The following is a 20,177-nucleotide window of genomic DNA, read 5'->3' as shown; positions in this document are numbered from 1 at the left end:
AGTAAGCGGTGAGCACCTCCAGGAAAGAGCCCAAATAGCGCCGTCTTTTTGCCCCTTGCCTAACACAGGGCCCAGAAGGAATCTGGAGCTCAAGGAACCTTTGCAGAAAGAATGAATAAGTTTGGATTCCCTGTCTTGCTAAACTTCTAAAGAAGTGTGTGAAGTAACGCTAAACGGTAGGTGGACCCCAAAATTCAAGCTACAATGAGACCCAGCCCAGCCGAACACCGAAATCCCTCAACTTGCACACTTGTTCCCGCTCCAGTCCGCATCCCGTTGGGCGCATGCTCCACCCGCCACGCACACCCGCCTCTCCCAGTCCTTTCCGGAGGCTCGCCGCACGCATGCGCTCTCCAGCCCGCGCCTTGTCGCGAAAGCGAGGGGGCGAGGTCCTGCGGTCCCGGCGCGCGCGGCGGGCAGGTCGGAGAATGGAGGCTGTATCCTCCGCTGCAACGGTCAGGTCTGCCTGTGGAAAGGTGGCTGTGTAGGTACCCGGGTGGAGTGCAGGCCGGCGGCGGCGGCAGGGCCATGGCGGGAGAAGGGTTTCGCTGGGCTCCCTGAGGTGCGCTCCCTGAAGTCCCTGGGAGCTGTGGCCCATGGGCTCGCTGAGCAGCCGAGTGCTGCGCCACCCGGGACGAGCCCGAGCCCAGCAGGAGCCGGGTTCTGGGGCTGGGGGCTCGGCCCGCAGGCCGGAGACCGAACGCGATGCGGCGGGCCACGGCTTCTGTTACTGCGCCGGCAAGCGCAAGCGGAACAGCGGGGCCTTTTGCCACTGTCATTCCGACTCGGAGACAGACGAGAATGAGGAGGAAGGGGACGAGCAGCAGCGGCTCCTCAACACCCCTAGGAGGTACGTGCGGCACGCGCCCACACCGTCCGCGCCGGAGCCCGTCGGGCGAGCCGGCGCCGGGTGCGCCTGGGGGTGCGGCGCTTCCCAGCCTCCGAGGAGCGGACGTGCCCTTGACGGTAACGTGCGGGCCGGCCCGGGGCAGGGGCGGTGAGCAGCGCCGTCGGAACGCCTGGTGCTCTGGATTTTAAACCACAGACGCTATCAGGGCGGTGGTGTAAACAACCTCGAGGTGAGACGGAGCAACGCCAAGCCGGAGCTTGCGCTTCATTAATCCTTAGACACGACCGACTGGTTGGCCTTCGGTAATACACCTTTGTCCTCCCGGAGTGGGTGGCAGTAGAGTAAATTGTTTTGCATCCGGTTGTCTTAAGTAGTACAGACACGTGAATTTAGTCTCCCTCGAGATGGGCATCCCTGTTGTCCACTCGGTGTAGGGGAAATGATTGTGCACAGGAGCTCTCATAAAGGTGAATTTTATCAGTAGCGTACCTTTTTGTTCTTTATTAGGAACCATCTTTCAGAGTCTGTAGTACTTGAACATTGGCCGTGAATGCGTCTGTACGGCTGTTCTGCAGCTTGCTTAAACTTTTTTTCAGAGTTGAAAAACAGGATATTTACTTGTGAACTGGAATGTAGTTTATAAGTAGAAAATGTTTTCATATAAACAATCTGGTTGCTCTTTTTTTTAAAGGTCATCATTGGGGTCACACAGATGAGTCGTTTTTGCTACACAAGTGTTACTTTTTTTAAAAAAAGCCTTGTAGGTAACCTCTGTTAATAGTTTGATTTTATAAAATCTTTCATATAGTTTTATGTATGAGTGCTTGTATTTATTTACAAAAATGAACCCCCGTTGTCAAATTGCTAAGTTAACGTTTCTGGAGTCAGTGTATTTGTGGAGTCAGTGTCAGTATATAGTTTGAAGATTCTGAGTTCTAGTTTGTATTCTGCACTTAATAACCTTATTTCCTCCTTAGTAAAATGGAGAGCTACTACTTGCCTTATGGGGGTTGACAATTAGAAGGCATATAATGTTCAGTGCCTGGTATGGGAACTCAGTAAATATTATATCTCCTTGATAAATTGTCCTCCTTTATCATTACAAAATGTCTTTATCTCTGCTAATAGAGCCCCTACCACTTTCTTTCGATAAGTTTTTAAAAGCTGTATCTTTTAACATCCTTGCCCTTTTCACCCATGTCTTTATATTTAAAGTAGTTATATTGTAGACAGCGTTTAGTTGGGTCTCGCTTTTAAAACAAAAATCAATAGGATAATCTCTGCCTTTTCATTAGTATTTAGACCCCTCACATTTAATGTCATCATTGAAATAGGCATGTCAGGATCTATTTGAACGAGAGAAATCAAGTAATTTGAATAGGGGAATTTTAATGTAACCATTATTAACAACTACCTGGGAAGTAACTACTAAAAAATCTCTAAAGAATACAGGAATAGTGGGTATAGGGAACAGTCATTACTTCTAGGGCTGAGACAGTATACCCAAGGAAGGAACGAATTTAGAATAGGGCCACCTTTCTCAAGCTGAGATTCAGATGTTGGAGGGTATAGCAGTAGCCCACTAGAAGGTGGAGAAGTTTGCCCACTGAGTTACTGACAAAACTTGTTTTGCTTGGAGAGTGTCTGGCCCACAAACCTGAAATAGTTACTGTCTAGACCTTTAAAAAGTTTGCCAACTCCTGACCCAGATGAGTGAACTGGAATGGAGAAGCCTTTAAAGCAAACCTTTATTAGAAAATGCATATCAGAATTTAGTATGTGGTATATCGTGGAAGATGGACTGGTTTACTCAGCCCAACATGGATGAAGAATATAAGAAAATATTAAGGCATAGAATTTGTATATTGACAATAATATGCTTCCTCAAGTTGCCTGGTGTGCACTCCACCTCAGCCAATACTCCCTGAGAAGCTTTGGCTTCCAGGCCCACCTTCCACCTCATTCTTATCTTCTGTCAACTGCATGGTTTACTTTTACATTAACAAGACTGTTAAAACTTAACTGTTTGATGTCCCTAGATCGTGTCCAAAAATTGGAATCTAGTAAACAGTGTTTGTTGTTACAACTATGTAAGTATTGTTTATTGCAGAGTTAAGTAGTGTGCTAAGATTATAAATCATACTTCATGGGTCCAGTGTCACAATCTTTTTTCTCTCTTGAAGAAATTTTCTAATATCACAGTAAAGTGGAATCATTTCATATCAGTAATACCTTAATAAAAATAATAAAGGGAAAAAAATGGAATCATTTTCTTATATTACATCAAGTGCTTAAAGTCATGCCCTGTTTATTTGTATCTTATTGGAACAATGCCTTTTTTTTGGTATTTTCTGTTTTCTAGTTTCTAACTGCCTCCCCCACTACCCCTACCTTTGACAAAAGAATAATATTCCTTCATTATATCTTCAGATTTTTCTGTCTGTCCAAACACACTGGCCCTCTCCTCTAAATCCAAGACCTCCCTCCTAAATTCCTCCATCTTCCTGTTTCAGCCTGGATCCATTGTTCTCCAGGTCTGCACTTACCGCATCTCTAGCGTTGGATCTACTTTTCTGTAGCCTGTAACTTTTTTTCTTTTTCACTCATTTTAAGGAACTACATCCACAAGTATTTTCCTAAGAAAGGATACAAAAGGAGGTAACTTGTACTTATCTAAATGTAAACTTAGTCTCTCACTTTATTCAACCTTTGTCTGGGTATGGAAATTCAGTCTAAAATAACTTTTCATATCTTTGATGATATGATGTCATTATCTTTTAGCCTATAGTGTTGATGAGAAGAATGATGCTGATCTAATTTTCTTTTTTTAGGTGACTTTTTTTTTTTCTCTGAAACTTTTGGAATTTTTCTTTGGTATTTTGGAATTTAACTAGAATATTAAGTGTGGGTCTTCGTACTTGGCGGATCCTTATTTAGTTTAGTTTGGGAAAACTTTATTTCATTAATTTCCTTTCTCCTTTTACCTTTGTTTTCCCTTTCTTGGACCCCTCTACATTGGATTTTGGATTTTCTGGATTGTACTTTGTTGGTCTTTTTTGCTTTTTTTGTTCTGGGAAATTTCCTTAACTTTCTCATTCAGCCTCTCTCAGCTTTTTAATTTCAGCAATTGTGTTTTTAGTCTAACTCTTTTTTTTTTTAATTCTGAGTAATCCTTTATCATAGCATCCTGTTATTTCATAGATATATTAATCTCATATTTCTAGATGTACTAATTTAGAATGCTTTGGTGTTTTTTGTATTTCTAAGTTCTCTTTTCCCTGATTTCTGTTTCCTCTGACACCAATATCTCTCTTTTTTGAAATAGTCTTTAATGTTCCTAATTTTCCTCTCATGTTGGGTGATCCTTGGTTATCTGTTTATATTTAAGAATGAGAAATTGCCGGGGGGTGTTTTAAATTGAGTAAATAGATCTCTTTCTACTAGGCCTCCCCTTTGAGTAGGCAGACTAATTTGGATATGGGTAGGGCATGCTTTGTTTTAGAACAGATTCCCAAACTTTCTTGCTGCACAGAGCCCTTAGTATCTCTAACTTTTTTCATGGCATCTCTGGTCCTAAAGAAATATTTTATAGTTAGGTCCAAACAATAGTAGTAGAGTGCATGGTATCTGAAAGATGTTGCTGTCTTTCTCTCAAATTTAAAATATTCTGCATGCCTTCCTGAATTTGCTGTGGCGCTCCAGGTGCTTTGCAGCACAGTTTGGGAACGATGAGTTAGGATAAATGGGTTGGAAACTTAGCAGAGTAGATTCCTCAAATGCCAGAATGAGGATTGGTTGTTTGGGGGCACCAACACCTACACTAAAGTCTTTTATCTTCCTGACAGATTTGTTCTATTTCTTTCTAGAATCCTTGGAATCTTTATGCTTGAGTTATCTGTACTTGCTTATTTGTATTCTGTGTTCATAGAGAGTGCAGGAGGCCATTAGGGGAACAAGTTTCCCCATTTTCTACCTCACTTCTTTCTCACTTCTGCCTTCTGTTTGCTCTGAGACCTCATCCTCCCAGCACCCCAGGAGTTTTGAAATGCAGATGGGCTTCAGCCTTTATACATCCAACCTCCGTGGTATTTCGAGCTGTGGCCTTCACTGCTTCTTTACCATTCCAGTATATTTCTAACTTCTAGATCCAGAGAAGTCTCTCATCAGGTCATAGATTCACCCCCACCTTCTTCCTGTGGTGGGCTTATTCCTTTCTGTACTTTTAATCTTTTTATGTAATTTGGGGAGAATGCTGTCAGGAACTAGAAACTACACTGTCTCATCTATTTCTCACAGCAACCTAATAAAGTGGATACTATTAATACCCTCTTTACATCTGGGGTAACTGAGATGTGGAGCTGAGACTCAAACCCAAGTGTGTCCACCACCAAAGCATGTGCTATTTTTACTGTCTCTTGGGAAGAAATGTTAAATACACTGGTTCAAGACACCATCTGAAACAACTGCTTCATCTTTAAAAAGATTTAAAAATTTTAGCTACTAGGAAAGCTGTCAAGATTTACCAGGAATGTAAAAGATATTTATCAGCTGCTGCCTAAATCTTGTCTTTTATTTACTGAACCATCTTAAGCAATAATTATCAAACTTTAAAAAAATAAAATTCTTCCTTTAAATTAAATCTTTTGCAGAAATCCAAGATGTTTGTAAATAGAGCATACGACACTGCTCTGGTTGAAGTTGGGTAGGATGCCGGAGTTCACACTGTGGCTCTCCTGGGGGGCCCCAAGACACTTCTTCACTGAGCATAGTTTTGAAAACCTTTGGTGTAAGGCTGAAAACCATTTTGTCCAATGGACAAAAAAAAGAACATTTTAACTAGTTTAAGAATAAGTTGGTACTAAAATAAGATTAAATGTAAATTATTTTTAAAATAACTTGGGTAGGTGAAATTTTTACTCTTGTTCTCCCTTTTGTAGTTTCATATTGTATTACTGCAATTATGAGATCCTCCATAGTACGGATTTTTAAATGAGGAAATAAGCAAAAAATCACCACATGCCTAGATAATTTACTTAATTCAAAAATAGAAAAATGTAAGAAGGTATATAGCAAAAGGTCTCCCTCCTTTGCTGCCCCCATCTAGCTACCATTATCTCTCTGGGAAATAGAGTACCTTAGAGATAACCACTATTATTAGTTTCTTAATGTACTCTTCATATGTGAACAAATTTGAATATATAATATCCTCTATCGTTTCACATAATGGACAAGTTGTCTATATTTAATAGAAACTGAACAAAAGGATTATTTTGAGTTATGTGCAGTCAGTAAAACATTCAATCTTACATGCTAACATTTGCATTTCTTTTAACAGGAAAAAGTTAAAGAGTACATCCAAATATATTTATCAGACATTATTTTTGAATGGTGAAAATAGTGACATTAAGATTTGTGCTCTGGGAGAAGAGTGGAGCCTACACAAAATATATTTATGTCAAGTAAGTATTTTAATTTGAGTAACCAAGGTGGTCACTTGAAAAAACTCTCTTTTAAGTCATGTTCACTCTCATAGCATTTCACAGTAATCTTTTGCATGGACAATAGTTGAAGGAAGTACTGTTATCTGATGAGGAGCCTTGTTTTATTAGAAATATGACAGACATTATTAGTGAAAACGCAGTTTGGTCTAGAAAACAGATTTTGAATTTTCACTGTCATAGCAGCCTAGTAATACCTTTCTGTCATTACTTCAATAAGGTGCTTATTTTGGTGCTTTCTGTTGAAAAGGGAAAAGTTAGGGAAAAAAATGTTAACATTAAAGTTAAGATTGTTGAATTTGTTATTGATACTTACTCTTCCTTCTAGAAAATACAGTTAAAGACAAGACCGAAACCGTACATAGACTAAGTCAATTAGGTGATACACCTATTTGATTTATATGCTGAAAATGTTACTACCTGTCCCTCCATTTTAAAGATTCATATCTTTCAAAATAAAGGAAATGTTGCTCTAATGGCTCAAATACTTTCTCTTAATCTTTTAATATAAAAGATGAAGTACCAAAAACACCAGGGTTATAATTATCGTTGGATCTGTATAATGATTGGTCTACTGAGGGATATTTTATAAAACTTTTTCCAACAGTGTCTTGATTTTGACCATGAACTAATGTCGAGATTAGATTTAGAAGAATCTAGCTTAATTTGGTAGAATACATGAATGGTTATAATGTTATTAAATGCACCATCAAAAAAGTAACCATTACTAGAATCATTTCTTCAGCAAATCCTTCTGTTCTTTCTTCAAGTCACTGTCCTAGGCACTGGGAACAGAAAAGTAAACAATTCAGTTGTTATCCTATGGAGGCTAGCTATGTTTCTCTTTTCTTCTTTACTGTTTGACAGTAATTACTGGTAAGAGAGTATTAATATAAGATTCTTTAATAGAAACATTTGAAAGGAATTTTTTCTCTTACATTTTAGTCATGTTTTTATATTAGTTTTTTAAAACAGATTTACTTTGGTTTGAAGTATGAAGCCCCGAGACTATATCAGAATAGTGATCTCAACTTGAGGATGTGCTCCCTATCTTTCTTTTTAATATCTGAGGGCAGATTGCTGAATTTAAAGATGAGGCTGCCTCTGTTAAGGCTTTCTCTCTCAAGAGAAATGTGGTTGGTTACAGTGCAAGCCACTGTTCTAAAATATAAGCCCCCTCAGAACAGAAACTCAGTTTGTTTACTGCCATATTCACAGTACCTGATATGTAGGAAGTACTCAGTAAAATTTTTGAAATAAATTAATATTTGATCCATTCCAAAGTAATTTTAATTATGAGAGGTCTTTCTAGAAGGTAAAGACTTCATCCATTCTGGTACCTTTCTAAGAATTCAAGTCCATTCTGGAGTTTTATGATTAGATAGACCCAAACCTTAGATTTTCCCTAATCTCTTGGTGATCATCCTATTAGGGCTGCCTTGGACTGGTCTGGAGCCCACTTTATAGCCATTGAGATACAGTAAGCATTCAACAGTTAGAAGGCCTCTTTAAGTTAGTCTTCTTTTATCTCTTCTCAGTGCATTATTATGTATCCACCTTGAGTGCTGGCATATTTTTATGAGAAATACTTAAGTATATGACATAGTTTCTAAGCTTGAATTTAGAATGTCATCAAGAAGGAAAAATATGTATTATATACATATAATATATTCAGAAATTTTTTTTTTTTTTTTTTTTTTTTTTTTTGAGAGGGCATCTCTCATATTTATTGATCAAATGGTTGTTAACAACAATAAAATTCAGTATAGGGGGGTCAATGCTCAATGTACAATCATTAATCCATCTCAAGCCTAATTCTCGTCAGTCTCCAATCTTCTGAAGCATAACGAACAAGTTCTTACATGGTGAACGAATTCTTACAGAGTGAATAAATTCTTATATGGTGAACAGTACAAGGGCAGTCATCACAGAAACTTTCGGTTTTGATCATGCAATATGACCTATAAACCATCAGGTCAAATATGAATATTCATTTGATTTTTGTACTTGATTTATATGTTGATCCCACATTTCTCCTATTATTATTATTATTTTTATTTTTAATAAAATGCTGAAGTGGTAGGTAGATGCAAGATAAAGGTAGAAAACATAGTTTAGTGCTGTAAGAAGGCAAATGTAGATGATCAGATGATCAGGTGTGTGCCTATGGACTAAGTATTAATCCAGGCTAGACAAGGGCAGCAAGACATCCACGGATGCAGAAGATTTCTCTCAAAGCAGGGGGGGTGAGGTTCTGAGCCTCACCTCTCAGAAATTTTTTAACTAAGTAAAAAGCTAATGAGGTTCAAATAGTAATATAGAAATTCAGTGTAGATAATAATATGAGAATCTGGTTTAGTTTTCACTAAATTAGTACTAACCTGAAAGTATTTTGATACACCCAATAGTGTCCTTACCTTAATTCCTTTTCTCCTGCAGACATATTTGTCAGTTCTTTTTCACCTGAATATGATAGTTTAGTTTGGATAGCATAATTGCTTAGAGTTAGAAATGGGAAAGTAATTTGAAAGACACAGAAAGTACTGAATAATCTTTTTTTCTTTTTTAAAGTCTGGCTACTTTTCTAGTATGTTCAGTGGTTCTTGGAAAGAATCCAGCATGAATAATATTGAACTGGAGATTCCTGACCAGAATATTGATATAGAAGGTAATTGCCACCGTAATTACTATTACACAAAATCATTAAAATCATAACCTTTTTATTCTTTTGGTAGAAAATACATACTTCCTTCTAACCTTGTAGGCTGCAATAAGAAGCTCCATTCAACACCCCAGGGGCTGATTTGCTCCTTAATATTATCAGTTCTGATCTGCCTATCCCTAATCTGTTTAGTCATGTGGCCCTTCTCAATCAGTTTATTTACATCTGTAAATATATCTGACTGGGATATAGAGACTTTATTGTGAAGGAAGGAAAAGTATGACCATTTTTTAAGTTACATAGAAAACCTAGTAAACTATATTCATTGATTATTCCTTATATATGAAGACCTTTTCTGGGAGCTGTGAGTTCTTAGATGAGGAATCTGAGGCCCAGAGGATTTAAGGGACTTATTTTAGGTCTCAGAGCAGTTGAGTAAGCCTAGTTCAGACTACAGTTCTCCTAATTCCTATTCCAGTGCTTTTTCTGCTCCCCTCTTTGGTAGCCCAAGTGAAAATACCCATTACTCACCATTTGGCAAAGAGAAAAGTTAAGAATGTTTCTAAAGCAAACCATGGGATATGTACAAGAGTGGCAGTGGAAAGAAGGATGGTCAGTTAGGTAGCTGTTGTGGCTGGGCAAGAGGGCTGCATAGACGTGACCAGAAGCTATTCCACATGCCCCAGTGATGAAGCACTGAAAGCACCAGGGTTATAGTTATCACTGGGTCTGTGTAGTTGTACTTAATGAGGTATACACACGGTACCTTTACAAAACTTTTTTACAAGGGTATCTTAATTCTGACCATGAACTAATGTCAAAATTAGATTTAGAACAATCCAGCTTAATTTAGTAGAATGCATGGCTATTTATAATGTTGTTAAATTAGTACCATCAGTCAATAACCATTACTTACATCTTAATTAGTGGTACTTCTCTTATCCTTTTATGTACATACCAGACCTAGACTTATGTCTTAGTGTGTGAAAACAGTCATGTTTCTTTGTAACACTACTATAGATAAAATTGTTGATTCAGCCTACCTGTGTACTTCTGCTTTCAGCCTTGCAGGTTGCCTTTGGTTCACTGTATCGAGATGATGTCTTAATAAAGCCCAGTCAAGTTATTGCCATTTTGGCAGCAGCTTGTATGCTGCAGTTGGTAAGTATGCATATTATTCAAAGAAAGGACCATAGTTGTATCTTTGTTTTAAAGATCCAAAGACAAAAATAAAGCTTAGTTTTTTACAATTTTTAAAATTAAAATTAAATGTATAAATATGTCATTTGTGATAAGTCATTTAAAATGCTTAACCAAAAGCAATTAATTACAACTATGGGGTTCATGATGTCTGTAGGATGAATGGAAGCTATTCTGTGTAAGTATCTTAGAATGACTATAATGGGTAAAGAATTTACTTATCTACCTAACCATAAATTAGAAGCCAAGTGAAGAGGAAGAAAATGAAAAAAATGGAACAACCAGTCTTATGTTGCCACCTTCCACATGCTCCACTGACTTACTTGCAATTCCCTAATGCAGAAATATTAACAGAGTGCAATTTCATCATTGTTTAAAAGAATTTAAAAATATGAATAATCTAACCAATTAGCTATTAGAGACTGGTTAAAATACTAAAATATGTGAATACAATGAAATACAATGTTGGATATAGAATAAAGGAGCTCTTTATTAAACAAGGTAAACAATATGTATAATATGAGATAAACAATATGTGTAATATCATTTAAATTTTGTGTGCATAAAAAAAATTTACTTGTCTAAATCTGTTTACAGATTTCTATTCATTACTGACTTACCTTGACTGTCACTAAACACATGGCTTATGATTACTAATTCATTTAGTTCATAGGTTCAAAACATTGAATGCCTACAATGTAAACTTTATCTTAATTGTAAAATAGGTATAAACCACACAAATTATATAATCTATTAGTACAATGATAGATCTGTTCATTCAATGGAAGTATATTAAGCAGTGTGTCAAACAAGGCACGGATATGCAAAGGTATATTAAGATACAGTCCTCACCTTCCAGGAGCTTGCAGTATGTGTGTGTAGAATAGGGAATGGAGGGTTGATATACAGACTTAAAAGTATAATAAGAGTTGTCCAGTATTATAGGTATGATAATAAGTGTCCTGTAGGATTCAGTGGTTGCTCAAAATGGTCAGTTCAGGAGTGGATGGTCAGTTCAACTTGGTGGTATCAAAGAAGGCAGTTATGTTTGAGGTTAAGCCTTGAAAACTGAAATTGTATTTATCTTGCAAAGAAGGTGGAAAGGAAGAGCATTTCATGCAGAGCAAAGTGAGACCCATAGATGTGAAACAGTGGAGGATTAGAAGATCTGAATGGAACATGCTCTAGCATAGAACATAAGAAGGGTTGGAGAGAGGAGGGCAGAGGCCAGATCATGAAAGTCCCTCTATACCTTTTAAGAAGTTTAGACTTTATATACAAGTACTTTTGGAAGATTTTAATCAGAGAAAGACAGTTATATTTTAGAAAGAATACTTCAGGAAAATGTGAAAGATGGATTGAAGAAAAGAGATGAGTACAACATTCGGAGATAAAAACTTACTGCGGGAATCCCAAGTGCGAGTCTAAATTAGGGTAATAGCAATAAGCATGGAGGGGGAAAGATTGGATGGATACCAGAGAAGTTAAGCAGGGATAATCCACTGGATTTGTAGCAGTTGAGATGTTGAAGAAAGGGGAGGGGTCTAGAATGACTTCCGAGTAAGTTTAAATTCCTAATAGAGTCAATGTTTTATTCTGACCTTTTAAAAAAGTTAAATTTCCTTTTATGTGGCATTTGCATACTGGTTTATTTGAAGTTAATGCTCTGCTAAATATATTTAGCTGAGGTCATTTGACTTTTTAAATATTTTGATATTTTCAATACCTATTTCCAGTAAGTATGCTTTATTTTCTAACTTTAGCCCTTTGGTTTTGTTCTAAATCCATTTTTTTTTTTGCATTATCTTTATGACTTAACTAACTGTTTAACTTAATAATATCCTTGCATGATGAATATGTTTCAGAAATTTGAGTAAGAAGTGACAGTCTTTCCATATATTAAACAAATTTAGTTCATTTGAAATCTTCTGTATAAACACTTTAGATTACAATTTCAGTGTAAGTTTATAATGATTTATTTGTTTTGGGTGCAGCTCTTAGATATTTGTAGGTATTCTACTCTTTAATGAACACTTTCTGATGATTCATATTGTTTACTTGCCTAACTCATCCCATGGTCAACCATGTAAAGAGGTCTTAATTGAAAAAGAACATGCAAAACAGATAGGCTGCTGCTTATATTGCAAAGATCCCTGTGAGGGAAGAATAGAAAAGAAAGAGGATAGCAATATTCATCTCTGTCCTACTGCTTTTGCCCTCTCCCATCTATTTTTCCATTTCAAGTATTTAGTTGGATACTTGCTGGATTTTTTTTCAGTATTTTTACTGGCCTTATAAAAAACTTAGGCTTGCTGCACTTAATGAGTTTTCTTTCTTCCTTTTTAATACTTAAAAGCACATATTCAGAGCTAATTTTTCCCACGTGAAATGGGCCTTTCCAGTGCTTATTTATATTTACAGGATGGTTTAATACAGCAGTGTGGTGAGACAATGAAGGAAACAATTAATGTGAAAACTGTATGTGGCTATTACACATCAGCAGGGACCTATGGATTAGATTCTGTAAAGAAAAAGTGAGTTACCTTTCTTGTTTTTCCTCCCATCCCACTTTTGGGAATTTGGCTGTTTTGGTTTCTTAAAAGAATGTATAGTTTTAAGAAAGAAAAAAAAAAAGGGACTAGAACTTTATAAAGTTCCTTTTTACATTTGGGCTTATTAATTAATAATTTCCTCACAAGTGTTGTCTTTGTAAGTGGCTATGGGTGAGATTTACATGCTTATAAAAACTATGGTTACTTTTTACAGTTCATTTTCTATTCAATTTTTTCTAAGTAGTAGACATAATAGATACTGTTAACAGTTTTTAACTCTTGAGAATTGCAGTATCCATATTCAAATTATAGAGAAGGTAATAGAAGTATACCAACCCTTTCATAAACCATTTAACAAACATGAAATAAGGTTTTCTTAATTAGAAATGCTGTTATTAATATAAAGAGAATATTCCCTTATTAACTACTGACAAAAACAATACTAAATTTCCAGTTGTTAAAAAATTTTAGCATGTCCTAGGAAGACTAATATTCTGTTTTTATTTTAACTGTAGGTACTACTTAGTAAATCATAAATACATGATATATAGTGTCATAATTCCATTTTTTTATTTTCAGGTGCCTTGAATGGCTTCTAAACAATTTGATGACACACCAGAATGTTGAACTTTTTAAAGAACTCAGGTATTTGAATTTTAAATAAATTTGTAATTACTCATCCTAAAATAATGTTTTTCATTTTTTTAAGTATGCAAGATATTTGTGTATAAAACAAAAATGTATTACTTAAGAGAAAGTGAACAAGGTATCTTGTTCAAGGTATCAAGGTATCTTGACTACGTCCATGAACTGAAGAAATGCTCAAATTTCTTTTTGACTGCAAACGATGTGTGTGTTTACTGCCTTAGCCAATTTTCCGAGGAACATTCATTGCTGCTATAAAACTATAGTAAAATCTCAGGTGTTAACCTCACCTTTGCTGGCCTCTTAGAGTATGTAAAAATTTACTTCTAAAAACCAGTTTTACCATTGAGAAATTAAGTTTGAGAAAATTGTTTTAAACTTTTTGCTAAGTCTTAATGATATTAAATCCACAATCAAGTTAGCCTTTTTGAATTAAATGTTCTTACTATTCATTCATTCCTTACCTGGAAGGTCTACTGTGTATTAAGATACCCTGGTCCTGTGAAGGATGAAGAGCTGATTGTCATAGTCTCTGCCCTCAGAGGTTTGTTTGTAGTAAGGGAGCTGACATAGTCCTGGTGGACTGAGAAACTCAGGGCAGGAATGAACTTCTAAAGGCCAGTAACCTTCACAGTCATTTTCAGGTTTGCATTTCCTTGACAGTGGTGCTTTGGAGACAAGGGTACAAATGTCAGTTGGAGTATATGGGATTCAGATGAAAATGTACAAAACCAAAGACTTAAATTAACAATGCCTAGCTTCCTGGAATGTCAGTTTTACTGATTTGGGCAGGTAGGGAAAGAGGTGTAAACATTTTTATATATAAGTATGTTATGGAATAGAGAGAATTCAAGTTTCTTTGAACTTTAAAGATCAAGTAAATATAAGACTTAATAGAAATGTTACTTTTATGACTAGACCACCTCCTGGAGTCCTGAGTCCTTTCCTTTCTTCTGCTTTTAAGAGATACTTTCGTAGAAAAGTCTGAGAAGCATTAGTCTACAAAAAAATCACCGAGGAATGTCAAGGTATAAACAAAGCTCAGCAGTATGTTTGGTTTGAAAATCATTAGAAATACTTGAATTATTTTCTCTTTTATAATTTATCATTGAGCTTTTTCAAAAGGAAGATAAATTGTAGTAGTCATCTTAAAAACCCAGATGTTGTTCTGGCTTTTTATGGCTTAAATAAGGAAAGAAAAAGGGAAAAAAAGAAAAACAACTGGTGATACCATTTCCACTCTAAATTTAAACTAACACGTATTTCTTGATCCACTCTTTAAGAGTAAGAAAAATATTATGACTAAGCAGTTCTCTTAAGCCTGGAGGTTAAAGGTTATTTTCAAGATGTAGATGTTTTAATAAATTTTGATAAATGTCTTTTTTTTTTAAACATTGAATGGGGAGGAAAGAAAAGCAGAAGGTTGCCACTTTATCAGAAAATACAGAAAGTTATCTTATTGAGACCTTGCTTTAACTTGATTAATTAGCAGATCAACACTCTGTTTTCCTACCAATGCAAAAAAACCTTTGACAGTATACCAGCTGAATTAAAAGTATCCCTGTGTTCAGACTGATTGCTTTCTAAGATTTTTTTGACCTGGGAAAGAAGACTGATGTAATTTTAATTCCACATTTTCTTTTGATAGAAAAACTTTAAAGTTTCAGCTTCACTAGGGTCTTTTAGTCTTTGCATGAATATGAACTCACTACCTCTATTTTATCTTTTCTAGTATAAATGTCATGAAGCAGCTCATTGGTTCATCTAACTTATTTGTGATGCAAGTGGAGATGGATGTATACACAGCTCTTAAAAAGGTATTCACGCAATATGACACATGTGAGCATATAAGTTCAACATTGCATGTCATAGGGAAAAACTGGAAGCATTTAGTGTCCAGTGATAAGGAAATGGCTTTGAGTGTAAGAAAAGTAAAAGGAAATATGCCAAAATGTTGAAAAGTCTTTATGTTTAGGGACTTGGTATCATGAGTGATTTTAATTTTCTTCTTATGCTTTTCTACCCTAGGAATACATTTCTGTTTTCTCCCAGATTTTTTTCAACATGTTATTGTTACGTAGTTTACATAACCAGAAATATTAAGTGTTTGGTATGATTTTCAAAAATGTTTTCTAAGTTAATCTTTAGTTGGATTCATGACTTTATGATGAAATTTTCACATATACTTTTTCTAGAAAATAACTGAAATTATTCTAAAGACCTTATTTGCATTTCAGACAGATGTTTCCACATCATTCTTTTGAAAGGTTTCAACATTATAAATATAATTTTATTTTCACAACTCTCTGAAGAAACAAATCAGCCATTCTTGTTCTGTAGATGGTCAGACTTAGAATTCTTGCAATTACTAAGTGACAGACTTGAGACAGAACCCAGGCCTATGAGTCCTGGTTTGTTGCTTTTCCCACTGCATAATTTTGCCTCCAGCCTTTTGTCCCCAGCAATGGAGTCTGCATTTAACCAAGTTGTGAAATCTTGGAATGAGACACCTTCTAGGTTATATCATTGCAATTATTTTTATGAGATGACATTTTATTATTATTTTTCTTTAAGGAAGTTTAGTAACTGAGTTACCCAATCATTAAAGAAGTGGTCAACAGCCCATTTCTCTCTCTGAGCCACTGGTAGCATTCATTCTTTACTGTTATTACAACTGTTTGTATGCCAGTAACAATAAATGCTTACTATGTGGTGGGCACTATTGAAAATATATTTTGCATACTAATTCTTTTAATGTCCTACAAGGTAGACATATTATGCTCATTTTACAAATGAAGAAATTAAGGCCCAGAGAAATGAGGTAATTTGCCTAGCTTTTAAATATCAAGGCCTGGATTTAAAAGTCAGTGCCCTTAACTAGTCTCTGCATACTCACTCAACAGCAATAGGACAATAAGAAATTCCTTTTTCACTTGTTTAATTTCTTACTTTTATAATCCCACATAGTATGTAGTGAAATTGAGTTAATTGGTGAATAGAATAAATTAGTGTAAGATTTCCAATGTAATATAAATTAAGCCTTGACATTTTTAATAGTGTGACTACAGTGTGTTTGAGACCGTAAATATTTTTCAGGGATTAATTTATTCCTCATCACACACTCATTCTGTTCTTATTATTGGGCCATGATTAATACCTTGATGAATTTAAAGCTTGTTCACATGTCATGTGATAGGTGTACTTTTTCAATTGCTTGTAATGGAAATTAAGACTTTTAAATACTATGTTTTAAGGTGGAAGCAATTTGAAAATGTAAAATCATAAAATGATGAAATCTTGTAACTTTTTTACTTGCTTTTTTAACCTAGTGGATGTACCTTAAACTTGTGCCTTCTTGGAATGGATCTTTAAAACAGCTTTTGACTGAAACAGATGTCTGGTTTTCTAAGAGGAGGAAAGGTATGCCTGTAATTTTTATTAAGAGTTTGTTTCTTGTTTTAGTTTTTAATTGAAATTTATTAAATCAGGCCCTAACTTACATATAGACAAACCTAGAGAATTTTAGAGCTGGAGAGGACCTTAACAGTTCTATTGCAGCCCCCCATTTACACTGAGAAAATTGAGGCTGGATAAGAAAAATGCCTTGCCTAGTGTTAACTGAATTACTACTCCTTGAACTAACACTGTACTTCGATTCCCCCAAACTGTTATTTTTCCCATTTTATCACCAACAGATGTTGGCGACTGCATTTGTCTTTTGTTTGACCTCACTGAATTTTCCCTAATAAACCCTGTCTTATCAGACAACAGCTCTTAACATGGGGGGCCCATAGACAAACTTAAGTATGTCAGTAACCCTTGAAAATGGATGAAAAATTTTATATGTGTATGTGTGTTACATGCATTTTGGGGCTAGGGGGAAATGTAGAACTTCCATATTGTCTTTGGATTCTCAGGGGAGAGTGATCTAAAACTGGTTAAGATCAACTGCCATAAGGTCTTTCTTATCTAGATGAAGGTGGAGTGTGCAATGTATTTTTTACTTTGCTAAAAGAGAGAAAAAAAAACTTAATAACCCTTATGGACAAAGAAGTGGATAAATAGTAATCCTTAGTTCATGATTTTCTTAGTTCACTGTGACTTTTGGTCTCTGCATGGCCATCATTTTTGTCTGTTTTTAATAATATTCAACCTCCATGAACTAATCTTCAAGTACTAGTACATCAGTGACTTCAGTTTACTTATGTGCCTCTCTCCTTTTGTGTCCCTCTGACTTACTTCCACCACTGTCTTAGATTTTGTGATTATTACTCCCTGCTTTAAAAAAAATAATGTTATTGCAATACACATATATGTCTTAACCTACATAATACAGTGGTATGCTGGTAAGCTGGCTCTCTGAAAAAATAATCCCTCATTTGTAGCATTTTTTAAATTTCCATGTTCCAATTCTCCCAGCATGGCTGATTTCAGGCTAGCATCATTGAATGGGAGTTGGGAAATGCACATGGTCAGCTCGTGTGAGCCAGTATGAGCCAGCTCTACACACCACTGGACATCGTGTCATTTTGTTTTAGTTGTTACTGAACTATTTCATGTTATGGTCTTAATATTCATTTCCTTGTAAGCTTAAAGAGACTGCGGATGGCTTTCTGTAGTTATTGTCCATATGTTTCTCTTCTGTTCAGGTCTTCTATTTTAATATATTTATCTTTTCTTAATAGGCACTCTGTATTCTTGATAACCAGTACTTTGTCATTTATCTTCCAATTTATAGGTTATCTTTTTACTTTTTCTTAAAGGTATCTTTTGATGATTAAAAGTTCTTAATTTTAAATTTTAATGCTTTTTGTATCATTTAAATAAATTTTGTATAATTATTTCATGTAGTGAGATTTCCTAGGTCAGAGCCAGATAAATTATTTTCCTATCAAGCTCATGGGCCAAGAATATATAAAGAACCATACCAATAAAATATAACTTGATTTACTTAAAGAACAAAATACGAAATTTGTATTTTAAATTATATTTCAGTGCTACATTGTGCCAGTTAAAGTGGGATTAGGAAAATTACAGAGGGAAATTTTTAAATAAAAAAAGAGGGAGAGAGATAAAAACTAAAAGAGATAAGGAGGACAGAGAAACTAAAAAGACAGAGGGACTCAGTAGAAACAGTAGATGTTAGGTAAATGTTAACATAAACTTAAATGCTCGTTTGAGCTCCAGATGGGTTAACCATAGCAGTCCATCAAGAGATAAATTATTCTGTAGCTGCGTGGCAGAGACCAGAATTGAAAGCTGTGGCCCACTGCTTGTTTCCCCACTCTAGGCTCTCCATCCAGCTTCCCTAGTGTAAAAGTACACAGCTAAAGATAGCTTTGCAGGGAGACATTTATTGCATAAAGCAAAATACCTGTCCAGTGCCCTTGTTTTCCAATGAGTATTTTAGCTATCATTTCAAACAATTTTAAAATTATAGAGGTGAGAAATATTCAGAAAATAAGACAAATAGCACTCAGGGTCCCTTCACCCATTATATTTCGGTATATTAGGTTTTCTGATTATTTGGCTTTTCAGATATATATGGATCAGGACTACAAAAAAATTAAAGTTAAACATTTTTGTATACAATTATATGTAAGGATTATTGTTGAATTTGGCTGGTAAAATTAACATGGCCACATTTTGGTCAACTAGAATCTTTACAACATACTCTTAATCCCATGAATTTTTACAAAATTAAGTGAGCCAGTTAAAGTGGGATTAGGAAAATTACAGAGGGAAATTTTTTAATAAAAAAAAGAGGAAGAGAGAAAAACTAAAAGAGATAAGGAGGATAGAGAAACTAAAAAGACAAAGGGACTCAGTAGAAACAGTAGATGTTTCTACTTCCTAAAAGAAAAGTCTTCCTGGGATTATTTCCAGATTTTTATAAGACAATCTAGAATTACATTTTTATAACTTGTTCTTATGGTGGAGCACTTGTAAGAACATAATGGCTCAATACACCCCAGAAATGGGCACATTTAATACAACATATGAACTAGAACTAATGTTACCATTTTTAAAAGATAAGGCATGTAAATCCACAGTTATATGCCTGCTATGTAAGTAAGTAAACTATTAATTTTTAAAAATGAACTTATTGCCTTCTTGTTTGCTTGATTTCATTATGGGCAATCACCAAAGGAAAACAAAAAATATATGTGAAAAAAATTTTTAAATTGTGAAAATTATTTTCATTAACTTGACTGTCTCTTTGCAGTTTTCAGGATAAAAATTATTTTAGTGGGCAGCACCTCCTTTGTGGTTCACAGCAAATCGGTGTTCCATGAATCATGTATTTTGAGACAAAATTGTCTACAATAGCAACTCTCAACTTTTTTCTCCTATCCGTAATAGCAGCAGGGCTGGTCCACTCCCAAAGGTATACCTTGTTTAATAGAAAAGCAGCTGTTGCTTAGGTAGAAGTCTGTGTTTGATAGCAGTAACTCTAGACCTTTCCTTTCCACTGATGAAAGCACATTGGAATGCAACTTACAGTAACTATGTTTAGAAATAGCCTTAAATTCTCCCTAAAAGAAAAAAATTCATATACTTCATAAACTTGAATTCTTTTAATATTAAATACCACCTGTTTTTACAAATCCCTGGCTACAATGTTTTTGTGTCTTGTTTTGTATTTTAATAGAGAACTACTACATTAACTAATGTTCATCACATGTAGCTAAAGCATAAGTTAGAAGAATCCCAGGAGATGTTCCATGTCTTGTATGTCTTGTGAAGACACTTGAGTGAGGCGTTTGGGC

General features: G+C 35.4%; 1 protein-coding gene across 3 annotated transcripts in view; it reads left to right on the top strand.

Moving 5' to 3' along the window:
* The first annotated feature begins 211 nt into the window (after nucleotides 1–211).
* The window catches only part of GMCL1 (germ cell-less 1, spermatogenesis associated), a 51,933-nt gene continuing 31,967 nt past the window's right edge, over nucleotides 212–20,177 (top strand). Inside the window, exons 1-8 of one of the 3 annotated variants that reach the window (XM_073212002.1) lie at nucleotides 212–850; nucleotides 6,186–6,309; nucleotides 8,920–9,016; nucleotides 10,074–10,171; nucleotides 12,632–12,744; nucleotides 13,342–13,407; nucleotides 15,140–15,224; nucleotides 16,737–16,827. In XM_073212002.1, the coding sequence (XP_073068103.1) occupies nucleotides 597–850; nucleotides 6,186–6,309; nucleotides 8,920–9,016; nucleotides 10,074–10,171; nucleotides 12,632–12,744; nucleotides 13,342–13,407; nucleotides 15,140–15,224; nucleotides 16,737–16,827 (928 nt within the window). In that variant the 5' untranslated portion in view covers nucleotides 212–596. The remainder of the gene's footprint in view (nucleotides 851–6,185; nucleotides 6,310–8,919; nucleotides 9,017–10,073; nucleotides 10,172–12,631; nucleotides 12,745–13,341; nucleotides 13,408–15,139; nucleotides 15,225–16,736; nucleotides 16,828–20,177) is intronic. The other 2 variants (XM_073211996.1, XM_073211992.1) reach the window with 2 other exon arrangements.

Source organism: Manis javanica, chromosome 1 (assembly GCF_040802235.1).
Source record: "Manis javanica isolate MJ-LG chromosome 1, MJ_LKY, whole genome shotgun sequence".
Classification (NCBI taxonomy): Eukaryota; Metazoa; Chordata; class Mammalia; order Pholidota; family Manidae; genus Manis; species Manis javanica.
This window is presented reverse-complemented; position numbering and strand designations above follow the sequence as displayed.